Source organism: Calypte anna, chromosome 4A (assembly GCF_003957555.1).
Source record: "Calypte anna isolate BGI_N300 chromosome 4A, bCalAnn1_v1.p, whole genome shotgun sequence".
In the NCBI taxonomy this organism is placed as follows: domain Eukaryota; kingdom Metazoa; phylum Chordata; class Aves; order Apodiformes; family Trochilidae; genus Calypte; species Calypte anna.
Genome location: NC_044248.1, coordinates 31,421,773 through 31,434,770, shown reverse-complemented (window position 1 = coordinate 31,434,770; position 12,998 = coordinate 31,421,773). Strand labels below are relative to the sequence as shown.

The window sequence follows — 12,998 nt, the reverse complement described above, 5'->3', positions numbered from 1 at the left end:
CTGTGCTATATTTGTTCACAAGAACAGCAAGACATTACTTATTTTACTTTATAATACAAATATACATTCTTTTTCTCTGTACATTAGTCTCTTTCAAAAATCACCTAAATTTAAAAATATCATCCCTTTTTAAAGCAAAATTATTAACTTTTTCTTTTTACCAGCAGTTTAAAAATATTTTAAATATTATTTTGAAAAGCTCATTGTTAATACACTTAAGACTTTGAAGACTTTGGTTATAAGCAATACACATTTTTGCTTTATATCTAAGAATGCTACAATCAGAATATATTTAAAACCAAGGTTGAACAAGTGTTTTCATAGCCTCTTGTGTGCTTAGAATATGCATCCTGCAGAATTGCACTTCTTCATTTTTTTTTTTTTGCTTGTGGTGAAGCAATAGTGTGTATCTTCCATTGTCAGACAGGAAAAATAAATGGAACTTCCATGGTACAGCATTGTACCTGCAAAACAGGTACTTGCAGTGCATGATTTCTTATGTGGAGCCAGTCATTAGTGGAAGAAACAATGCATGTTCCTCCCCTGTTGCTTAGCTTACTGAAAAGCAAAGGCATTGAATTAGGGGAAAAAAAAACAACAACACAAAGACCAGTTTTCTTAGGAACTATTCCTTGATACTATAAAGCAAAGATAAATACTTAAGTTAAGACTCTAAGAGTGGAATTAACATGGCTGCAGCCATTGCAAATAAGAATAAAAAGAAGTCCATTTAATTGCTTATGTATCACAATGTCTCTAGAGATTCATCAAACTTCTTTCAATTACTCTGATATTTTATAGGGCTAAGACTCGGTGTACAAATGAAAGTCTCAAGTTTTTGTGTCTGTGCAGAGCAACTCCCTACATATCTCTATCTTTAATATCTTCAGTGGAAGTGTACAAAATACTTCAGTTTTTACTTAGAAGCTGCTAGTAAGAAAAACTAAAATGTTACATGTTAATTATGCTGATTTTTGTCTTTTTCCTGTCTTTGGTTAGTCCTCTTCTGAATTATAAGAGTATAAAAACTAAGCTGGCTTCAGGTTTTCCGCTTGGAGAAGTGACATGGATCTGGAAGGGATTTTCTGGGTCACTGCCATTACAGGCTGTTTCACAGCACATTGGTAACTTTGTCTAGCTCTGGTTTGAAAGCCTTCTCTACCACAGCTCCTGTTGAGCCTGGTTTTGAGAATCTCTGTGATTCATTAGATAGCAACCTTCTTTCAACCTCTGCTCATTAGGCTTTGCACCTGCATTCCCTTTTACTGGAAAGACTTCTTTTCTCTCCTTCCTATTTTTAGCTACTGATCAAACCCTCTCAGCTTGGGCTGAAGAAGCTGCACTCCTCTTGGACTTTTTCAAGTACCAGTTTTTCTGCTTCTGAGAATCCTGGTAGTTCTCTGAATCTGTGTGTTATGGCTGTAAGTCCATCTTTATTGAAAACATAGCTGGGAACGTGTGTGGTGTTGCCAAATAAGCTCTCTGCTGGGGCCGTGGAGAAGAGCCCAGAACTTCTGTGTTTCTGGGTGATACATGCTGTGATTTCATTGAGTTCTCCTGCTACTGCATCATCTTCTGATTAGTGACTTGTGCAACTCTTTTCACAGTAATTTCTGACAGATATGTTTCTAGATTCTTGGTATTTGTGTCCCATGTGCATGATCTCACATCTTCTCATGGTGCATTTTATTTCTCTTTCTCCAAGTAGGAGTCATTCTACTCTCACAGAAGCTAATCGCTTGTACCAACAGCATATCTTTGTTCTGGGATACCAACAGGTATCCCACTTGGAAAGAGGAGAATGCTAAGATCATTCATATATCTATAATTCTTCATATTGCATCTTTTAAACCCACAGTATTAGCTGGGTAGCCCTTTATTTTTTTCTTTATTCTAGAATTGATTCACTCTGATTTCTTCTGGTATTATAAGTTAGATCAGTGTTGTAAAAGTCAGTGCTGTAGTTCAGTAAGTATACTGCAGTATTTCAGATCAAACAGCTGTATTTCAGAACTGTGGTGTCCCTTCAGGACTCTCTGAGAAACTTAAACAAGCTTTGTTTTATTTGCTACAGTGCTGTAATCATGACATGAAATGTTTTGTGATAAGGTATAAAACAAAGGAAGCAGCAACACATGGTTTAAGAACTCTCCTATTGGAGGTTTTAACACCTGAAATTGTATGCATATCACAGGTCTTTGGTTTAATCATTTAAAATGTGCCCAGGACAGATGTTTTCACCTTTGAGATAGACTCTTCACTTGTCTGTAGTGGTTTTCAATTTTGAGTGGTGCTTTAAAGGTGAAAATAAAATCTGGCTGCAGGTGCCATCAGTTTTACCCCTGCTGATGTGATTGCTCTTTAGCATCCCCCACGCCCTGCTGTGTAAGACATCCATAATGAGTCTGAATACAAGGTGTACAGGAGCATCCCCTCACTGAAAAGGTTTAAAACATCTTTCTTTAAAACACTGGAATTAGCATTTCCTGTAAAAGTGTATGCCTACTTAAAGTGTTCTTAAATATTTTTGCTTTTACAGACCTAGGCATAAATCTTTTGTCTGATTTCCTGTGGAAGCAAAGCTTCTGACCAGCTTCTCTGTTACTTCCTCTCCCACAGCTGCATCTAACAGGACGAATAGTTCAAAATTTAACCTTCTAGGTCTTCAAAAAACCTGAAAGTAGGCCATTTAGTTTCCAGCTCAGTAGTAGTTCTCAGCATATTAAGCATCCAAAAAGCCACAAGAGGAAGTATTTGGAAATATCTAACTGTGGGAAAAACATCAACTGGAACATGCATTACGTTAGTATGAAAATTGGTTATTCCCAAGAGAGAGATTTCTGCAAAGCCAAGCTTTATTAATTTTTTTTTTCCCTCCACATCTACTACTGTTAAATAAAGGGAAGCTTTTACTGAAGTTCAGTGGTTGAGTTCAGTTTTCTATGCCTCTTCCCTGGAGATGCTTCAGAAGTAAATTGAAATGCCTCAGAACAGTCTTTCCTTCAGCCTAAACTGCAATCGCCATTGAGTGTGTGTCCTGAGTTGTCAGTTTTCTACTTTTTACAATTATGTAGATTTCCACAATGTGAATTCCATTCCCAGTTTTATTCATTATTTATTCCCAGTTTATTTTATTATTTTGGGAAGCTGTTATTTAGTGTGCAGGCGTGGGCTGTGCAGACCCATGTTGGGGATCTCACTGCCAGTGCTGGGTGACACAGTGAAGTGCTACCAAGAATGATGCGCAATGCCTTGTAAGTGTGCAGACAGAATATGCAGGAATAAAGATTCTGATTTTTGCAGTAGTTCAACATGACTAAGACTGATCTAAACTGTAGACACTGGATGAAACTAAAATAAACAATGCCGAACTCTTCGTAGAGAGAGAAGGGGAGAAAGAGCAGAAAATCATACATACTCCCTTCTGCAAGGGGAGATTTATGTACTTCCAGTGCACTCTTTCGCAAAAAAATGTAGCAGGCCGTGTTGCTCCACGTGGTTGATGTTGACAAGGAGTTGTGGGTACTTAAACATATATCCACAGTCAAAACAGCTGTAAAATGGTCCTTTCAGTTTGGTCCCTGGTGCAGAACTGCTCTAACTTTAAAACCACTCTGGTCTTCTGTATTGTAAATTCTCCTTTGTTGCCCAGTGAAGATGTTATGCTTTTATCAGGTATTTTCTGACCAAGACAGACTTCTGAGTGCAAGGTTCTAAATAAAAACACTCTGATCTCACAGCTTTTTTGCTGTTGATAGTAAATATATTATAATGATTTGAGTTCAGAATTACAGAAACCTGGGAAGACCTTTGGAAAATTTTTTGCACGATTTAGTTCAGTATGATTTAGTTTTGTTTACTAGGATTTGGTTCAAATCAATTCTGCATTTTTATCTGTATGATAACTTTTCTTTTTAATTAATTTAAACTGACATTTGTGTTTATAGAAGGAATATTGTTTATTCCGGATTTCCTGAAGGAATGCAGTTCTGCTTATAAAGTGCTACGTCCAGTCTGTGACACAAATGCTGTCAAAAGAAAAAGTAAATACTGTAACAGGTTAAGTTCTAGATCAGATAGGTGGTTATACTAAATAAGAATGGGTGTGTGTCAGTGGTGCATTTCATACTTTTTCCTTTGAACAACTGGTCCCTGAGAGCTTTTCTTCATTCCCCAGATACCCATTTATATTTCACCACCTCTGTCCCTCTGCAGAAGTCAATAATCCTTCAAGCAAAGGTTAATTATGTTCAATGCATTAAATGCTCATAGGGTTTGCTGCTGAGAGCTACGGGATGTGCAATAAATGTCATTCTGTGTTTCGGAAGGGAAACAAAATGAAGTTCCTCTGTACTTGCTCCGTCTCTCTCTGTCTCCAAGACCTGTAGATCATGTTGCATTAGCTTAAACCTCTGAAGAGTTTTATGGAGGGCTACCTCTAGCAAACTGGCAGTGCAGGAAAATGCAAAGAGCTTGCCAGAAAAGATCCTTGATAATGCTTATTTTTCTGTTACAAGTGTTCTGCTGTGGGCTTTGTGTATGAACTGACTGCATAACATCAATAGCAACCAAATTTTCAGAACATGAGTTGTGTCCTGTGCTCAAGATTAATGTTTTTAAGAGTACTTAGTTCATCACGTCTGAGACAGTTTCACTTTAAGATGTCTAGTTGAGGAAAATTTGGATATTCAAAATGGATGTGATATTATTGTATAAAGTCAATATTATACAGAAGACATAATTCAAGTCGGAATGCTTTTATTTAACACTCGCTGAAGTTTTCAGAGAAAATACATTGAAATTTTTTAATGTTTTAATTCCCTCTAGTAAGTACAAGGAAGTCCTGCTTCCATGGGAATTGCATTCTAGTTTGACATGTATATAGCTTAAACTTTTATTTTAAGTTTTACTCTGAACTAGGCACATAAGCCTGCATCATGTCTGTAGACAGAAACAATAGAAATTACTTTATTATTCTGTAATTACTTACACTGGCTGCTGTGTTTTAAATCACTGAACCATAAATATGTTTTCCTTGATGTGTGTCTTGGTTAGTGAAAGAATTATGTTGAAATAACATGTTGGTGAATACCCACCGTTTTTTATTAGAAGTATTTCCTCCTTTGGTCATTAAACACTATAAAACTGGGTGTATCCTTAAAACACATACAACAGACTTACAAACATTAAATATAGAAATAAACATTTACATAAAATAGTGAAATAAATCTTAATGAATTAATAGAAGAATACAAGGTTAGTAAAACTTTGTAATTTACTTACTTAGATTTGTGGAACTAAGTGCATTGATAAAAGAATGTCTTTATTATGGTTGCTTTTATTATTTTATTAGTAAAGATGTCATAAAAAGTCACTGCTCAGATGCATACATTTAGAAGCTGAGGAGTAGGTGTTTGCTTGCAGTTCTTTAATTTCAGAAGTGGAAAACCAAACTAAATAAGCCTTCACAACCAAAAATTATTGAGGGATACTATTTCAGTGAAGAAAAGGTTTTGGTGTCATTTAACTCATGTTTTCCTGTTTTCCTACCTTTTTATGCTATAGCCCAAAGACCTTAATATCTTGTCCAGTAAATATTCTGAATATATATATATTTTTAACATATTGTATTAGAAGGATAAGCCGAATGATTTATTGAGTAGAAGTTACAATGTAAGTTGCCTTTTGTTGAACAGAAAGGCATGCTCTAGGGTAGGAGAAAATCATGATGTTCTTAAAATAGGAGGAACTTACTCAGAGCAAAGTAACTGTTAGCTTTGCATGCATAGAGCAGTGACTCACTTTGAGGGTGGGAGTAAAAAAATGCTGCTTTTGATAGAAGATGTGATGGGGTTTAAGGTATTGTACTGGTCAAAATAGAGATGCCTCTATGAACTTAAGATACTTGCACATAATTGTTTAAGTTGTCATTTGTTTTAGGGTTTTCAAGAAGTAAAATCTTGGAGTACCCTGGTGTACTTGTTTTCCTCAGGTCTCTGTACACATGTGTAAACTGTTTAAATGTGTGCATGTACACACACATGCTCAGTTACTTAAAGCTACATGTATATTTGTACCATCAAATAAGTAGGACTTTGTTAACTATTTTGTATGTTCATTTTTGTATTAAAAAATTTGTCCCTCTGTTATATTTCATTAGATGTATGCTTATGCAGCCTTAATTTTTCTCACATACAAAATTTGTTCTGAAAATGGGTTATCAGGTCAGATATTGAATGTTTTTAATGAGTAACAGTTATTTAATGTAGTATACATATATTTCAAAGCTATATTTATTTAGGAATAAATTATGCATTATTTTTTCTAAATTACCCTAAAATATTTTTATTGTGTTCTACTAGTTCCTTCTGATGCTGCAACTCTAAGTGTTCAGTAATTAAGTTACAAAATGGAGTTGTTGGCTTTAGCAATGCTTTAGTTTAGTGCTGTTATAGAAAAGTAAGTGCTTGCTATGCAAAATATACAACCTGCTTTTGATCCTTATTGCTTTGAATGACTCCTTAAAACTAGCCACCGTGCCATGAAAATGGAAAACAAGATAAAAATGACTCTTCAGTTCTGATGCCATTTGTGGTGTCTTCAGTCTGTGATAGGTGATGCTATTGGGGCAAAGCAGACTTTCTCATGTTGCTGCAGTTTGGAAGATTAGGCATCTGCTAGATCTTCCCTGTGCATGCTTTACAATATTCCAAGAAAACCTATATTTTTACTCTGATACTAAACTCAGTACTATATTGTTGAATGGAATGATAACTAAATGTCAGCAGAGTGCTTAAAAATGTCATAATAAAGTGATATTCAGTAACACAGCAAATATATCTGTTTTAGTGAAGCTAACTGTCATGTTTCCAGAAGTGGAGACTGATGTTCCTAGTCCATTTTCCACTTCATAGAAAATCACAAATTCATGAAGTGCTTTTCTACTCATGTTGCATTGTTAGGAAGGAACCAGATGTATATCCCCTGGTGTGCGTCAGACAACTTTGTGCTGGTTACTGGCACTGGCAAGGCTGTTGAACATTGAATTTTAATATTGCTCTGTGTATGGGAAATCATTTACCAAATGTTGTGCTTCAGAAGTTATAGGTATAGCCTGTGACATAGAAGACTTAATCACATCTGCTTTTTAAATTGTCATCAGTGCTTAACTTATCTCCCCATTATGTCCAACTGTACATTATTTTAAATAGTAGTATATGGCTCAGATAGAAATGGATGTATTTTCCCCCACAATTTTCATTAATCATACAATGCAATTTTTCAGCATGTTTAATTTGTGTATATTTTTTTTTCCCCTTGCACAAATTCTCACTTTAACTTAGTTGGGGGCAGAGCAGTCAAACTGGGTGGTGCTTTTGAGCACGTACCACAAAACAGTATTCTGCAAAGATGTGAGCATGTGCTTTCTGCTTGTGAATAGTCATCTTTGATTAGGATCAAAGTGAGTAGTTAGGTTGCCCTAAGTAAAATGTCTGCCTTTTGATCATCTGCTGTCACCACTTGGCAAGTCCAGCTCATGCAGCATGGCTTTGACTTGAGGAGTTATTCTGAAACCAGTGATCACCGAACATGCAGCTAAATGTCTACAGTCAGAAAAATTTGGAAGGCTTGTTTTTATTTGCCATGTATTTCATCAGTTATTGTGGAATCCATGGACTCTTCCTATAGCCTGTGTAGTAACAAAACATTGTTGCTGTTCATTTGAAGTGCTAAGTGTAGTCATTGTATTAAACATAGCTTGATTTCATGTTTTAGCAGATTAGCTGGATTTGCTTTGTAAGGTTCTTAAGCATTGTTACTGCATTGATAAAATAATAAATGCAGTTGTTAATGACATGGAGGTACTTGAAGGGCACTATGAAAAGTTAAACAAGTTTGGCTGGGCTTAAGACTGTTGATATACACCTCCCTGTGGAATTAGGATTTGGTTTTGATTGCAATTGCTATCACTTTATGAAACGTAAAGCTTCCAAAATACTGTATCTCTGTAAGTTATTGTTAAATATGCAAATCTCTACATGGTTTGTGCCTGTATTTCAAAATAATATATAATATACTTGGAAAAATCCCTAGACATTTTGAAAATTCTAAAAGATTGTGCTTGTAGGAGTATTCATCAGCACATTGCAAAAGCTGTGGTGTCTCCTTTACTATGCATTCTATCTATGGAATATATACTTATTTGTAGACTGGCTTAAATAATGATAAAATGGATATAATGGCCAGAATATTAATAAGTACTGTTCAGTTTTATGCTAATTCAAACCTACAGATTAAAAAGGGAAGTAGCAGAGACAACAGATACTATATCTAATGTAGTCTTCATACTGTATCTTCCCCTTTTGGTATATCAGCATTGGTGAGCATGAGTAGATTTTTCTTGAGGCAGCATCCTTAGCTGTATGTACTAGCGTATTGCGTTTGTTAATTGCCCTTTGTTTATTGGTATATGAAGATCAACTCTAGCTCTGGGCTTACTGAAGCTTTTTAGGTTTCCTAATATCTGGTTCGTGTTTTTAGCCTCTCTTTCAGGTAAAATGTTAAGAATTGTTTAAAATATAGTTGGTTTTGCTTTCCCTGATGCAGTCATGCTGTTAAAAGGAAGAAATCTTTTTCAGGTGTATTAGATTAGAAAATTCCAGACAGTCTAAATAAGACTAAGGTTTCAAGTTACCTGGGCTCTCAGCACAAATCTTAAAGCCAAAGGTTCTTTAAGGGCTTGTTCCATAAAGTCTTAGATCAGGCCAACAGAAGTAAAATCATTCAGTTTCGTTACCTGAATAGAGGTAATAATTTTCTCAATTGCACTCTCTTGTGACTTGCAGATAGCATTTCTTATAACCTTTCATACTGATGAACCTATTATATCTTAGTGCTGAATGAGCTTGTACTCTCATTCCCACCTAGGGAGAATGGTAGCAGTGCCAAGGTAGCATTCAGAACTGATATGGGTGGACACACACGGTGTATGACCTGCTTGGTATATACACACCTCTCCACAAAGTATCTACCTTGTCGGAGTTGAAAAAAAAATATATCAATGAGCAAAGGCATTTTTTTTTCTTTTTTTCATAATTGAGGCATTTATTGCATACCAAAATTGATATATTAACATTACCTAGCAGTGGGATGACAGCTTCTTGGGGAGAAAAGTAATTTGCTCCTGAAACAGCGTTTCAATATATCTTCAGAGAGCAAATATTTTCCTTAATCAAAGTTTACTTTCTGCAGTCTGGCAATGTTTACACTTCTTAAAGATTTTCGTGAGAGTTATGTGCATAAATCAATACTAAAAATATACATCACAAATCTTGGTGAATGGTTCCTAAGTGATCAAATAGCTGAAGTAGCTCTTCAGCAGTGTGTTTTAGCAGACTCGTATCAGTATTGTAGCTCTTTGCAGTTGTGTCATTCTTCACACATATCCTATCTTCCAACTTATTATTTGGCTCAAAGTATAACAGATAGCTCAGTGGCTTGGATTTTACTTGTCTCCAGCTTACTTTGTCAATTTCAAAAGTAAAAGGCTTAGCCAAATCCAGAGCCCTTCTTGCTTGTTTTTTGTTTTTAAATATGTGACTTTACTCACTGTTAGTCCAATTATACAGGAAACCATTGATACGGAAACTAATACAACATTGATGCTTCTACTAATTCTATCTAAACCCCATAGCAAGATACTGAAAAGTTTTGGTGTAAGGATTATTACTTTGCTGGTGGTTTTCAGCTATATGCTTGTTTTTAAGAGCTCTTTTACTTGCAACAATTTGGTGCTATTTAGCTGACCTTGGCATGAATCTAAAAAAACTGCAAAACTCAAATTTTCAAGCCCCAGTGGTTTGCATTCTCAAGCCCCAATGGTTTTCTTAATGTGCTTGGTGCTGGCAGAGAGTAAAGTATGACATAAATTATTTGAATTCATTTTGCTGTGTATCTACCTCAAATTGTAATGATGCTTTTTCTGCTCCACCTATAGCTTCCTGCAGATTTCACAAAGCTGCACCTTACTGACAGTCTCCACCCACAGGTGACCCACGTTTCATCTAGTCACTCAGGATGTAGCATCACTAGTGATTCAGGAAGCAGCAGCCTTTCTGATATCTACCAGGTAAGACTGGAATGGATGCTGATGGGAGGTGCAATTTCCAGCAGGTTTGATGTTAACAGCTGCTAGTTTTTGCCTGAAACAGCACTCAGTAGATTTCAAAAAACTAACTTTTGTTTGAATCCTAATAATTTTAGAGCTTTATGTGCTGTATACTAGATCTGATGTTTGTGAAAACACAGTAGGTGAAATGCAGCACAGTGACAGAAGGGCTTTTGCCTTAATTTGTTAGGATCCAAGTCAGCAACAAATAAATAGGTGTGGTGTTTGGCAATGTTTCAGGATTGTGCTTCATTACTTTTGTTTTTAGTTTGTGTGATTTTGTGGGAGGAAATGTTCCTGAGCTCTTTGGCATAGAGACACAGTGTGGCCTTTCCTATAAAGGGCCCAGGTGAGATCCTGACTCCAGCACCTAACATCATCTTTCTGTCTGTCCAGTTTGCCATGTGTAAAACAACCATTGTAACACTTAGTGCCAGAATACTAGACCCTGAGATCTGCTGCCAGAAGAGCACATGGCCTGGGCTTTATGATCAGAATTTTGTAACTATAGATTTTAGACTTTGTAATGTGAGAGCTTTTTCTTCTTCTTGATACTGTACTTTACAGTTCTTGGAGGTGTTGGCTTAAAAATCTAGAACATCAGTGGTAGGGAGAAAGAAATACACAGTGAGAATTGAGGGGCATATTCCAGTTTTCCCACCCTGTAAAAACTTGGTGTCAGCATCTCAGTAGTGCTTCCACTTCTGGCTGTCCTGGAAGGGGTGGAGAGGTTGAACTGATGAGACTTTTGATAGTTACACTTCTGTGGGGATTCCTTGTCATAAAAATATATTATTTTCATTTGGAACAGCTTGAGTTTGGAGAGAATTACTGGTAAATTGCTTCAAGGGGTCCTTAGATGACTTTGGGGTGCATGTGCTTAATCTAAATAAAAATCAGGGAAAAATCTGAAATGGAAAGGTCTAGATCCTTTATTTGGTGTTGGTAGTTCTTCCAATATCAAGAATGAGGATTTTTCCTTCTGATAAGAAACTACAGCAATTTGTTATTCTGAAAGAAGGATCGTCAAATCTAATAAAAATGTCCCAGTTCAATTTAGATAGTAATTGCAATAAATGCAAAGGATTTTTCTCATGAAAAATACCAAAGTAATGTAAAAAAAGTACCAAAGTATGCCTGGACACAGGCATAGCATACGCCAGTCAAGTATTTTTGTCAGAATTTCTTTTGAGAAAGGATTACTTTGAGGCAGGATTTAGGTTTATACAGTGGGGGTGAAGAAGATGTAAAATCAGCCTTGTTCTTCAAGTCTTCTATAGATTTTAATAACTTTTTTGGAAAGATTTTTCATTTTAATGTAAGAATAACAAGTACCTCTAGAGACAGTTGTAGGTGGCATATAGTTATAGTCATATAGTTACTCTCTAGATAAGTTGGAAGTAATTTCTTCAGAGTTTCAGCCAAACCTCTATAACTCTAAGAAAGACCACTGGATTTCTGGGAAATGTAAAAAGCCTCTGTACTTCAGAGAATTACTTCTCTGTGTGGTCACCAACCTCATGTGTGAATCCTGTAGCAAGTTTTGTTTTCAATAAGAGAGATGAGTTGAGATGGTTGGTCAATGAGATAATTGGTATTTGAAGAAGGTTAATGTTTTTGTGACATATTTACATGGAGAACATCTGATTTTTAATATTATTTTTAATTTAATAAAAAATACAAGATTTTTATTGCCATTCATAGTGATCTTAAAAAGTATGATGCTTTCTTCAATTACTCTAGAATTAGTGTCATTTAAAGGTATCTTTGCACAAGTGCATTGAGAACTGAGAAATTACTAAAGTAGCCTTATGTCTATATAAACATTAAGAAATATGAGCATGCATTGTAGAATGTTACCTCATTTTTTGTGTTAATATACATGCCTAAAGAAGCATCTATTAAAAAATGAATTCATGTTCAGATATGGAAACTGATAAGGTTTTTAAATTCTTGATTTTAACTTTATAGCTAAACATAACTGTATAGTTTACAGGTACTGTTTGATATAATGATTTCTAATATTTTAGTAAAACATTAATTTCTGATTTATTTCAGTCATAAAGGAGTGTCATGTAGCAATGCTGTTACATTAAAACACTACCAAAACCAAACAAAAAAGCCCCCCAAAAAATAAGGTTCTGTAATTTGACTTGTCTAGGTTCAACTTAAGGGTTAAAAAGGGTTTTAAAACAAGAGATTGGATCATTCTTTCTGAATTATTTAACTGGCAATTCTCTCTCAAGTGTTTATTCAAAAATAGTAAACCTTGTCATCTCCGTGCTATTTTTTTTACTTCAGATTTAATAGGTCTTAGACAAAGCTCAGTACAGTTATTCCTCTGATTGATACGTTTTGTATAACAGCACTTTTCTGTTTATTATGAATAAGTAGAAAGGAATAATTTGGAAAGATTGCCATCTTATCTTTCAATTGATAAATAAAATAAATGTTTTCTTTTTAAAAGTATACTACTAATTACATCTTTACTATTGAACTCTGAGATGACGGTACATCATGTTTTGCTTCCTAGTACATTTTAGTTCTGTAGCCTTAAGAGCAGCTGTTTGAAGGAAAATACATTCATGCCCTTGTAGGATTTTTTTAAATAAATAATGAAGCTGAATCTTCAGATGCTTTCAGGATTGAACTGAGAATATTCCTTTTAAATATTAATGTTGTAACTAAATTTGTTTGTCAAATGTTGGACATGAAAGAAACTCTTTTAGAATAAGAAGTACTTACCAATATAAAATAATCCTTTGTGTTTACACCCAAGTCTCAAAAATATTTCATGTGCCAACCAGTAAGGTCCTTAAATGTCACTCCT

At 35.2% G+C, this 12,998-nt stretch overlaps 1 protein-coding gene across 3 annotated transcripts in view; it reads left to right on the top strand.

The window, feature by feature from the left end:
- The window catches only part of RAPGEF2 (Rap guanine nucleotide exchange factor 2), a 177,992-nt gene that overhangs the window by 124,005 nt on the left and 40,989 nt on the right, over positions 1 to 12,998 (top strand). For all 3 annotated transcript variants that reach the window (XM_030449638.1, XM_030449636.1, XM_030449637.1), the window contains exon 7: positions 9,998 to 10,129. In XM_030449638.1, the coding sequence (XP_030305498.1) occupies positions 9,998 to 10,129 (132 nt within the window). The remainder of the gene's footprint in view (positions 1 to 9,997; positions 10,130 to 12,998) is intronic.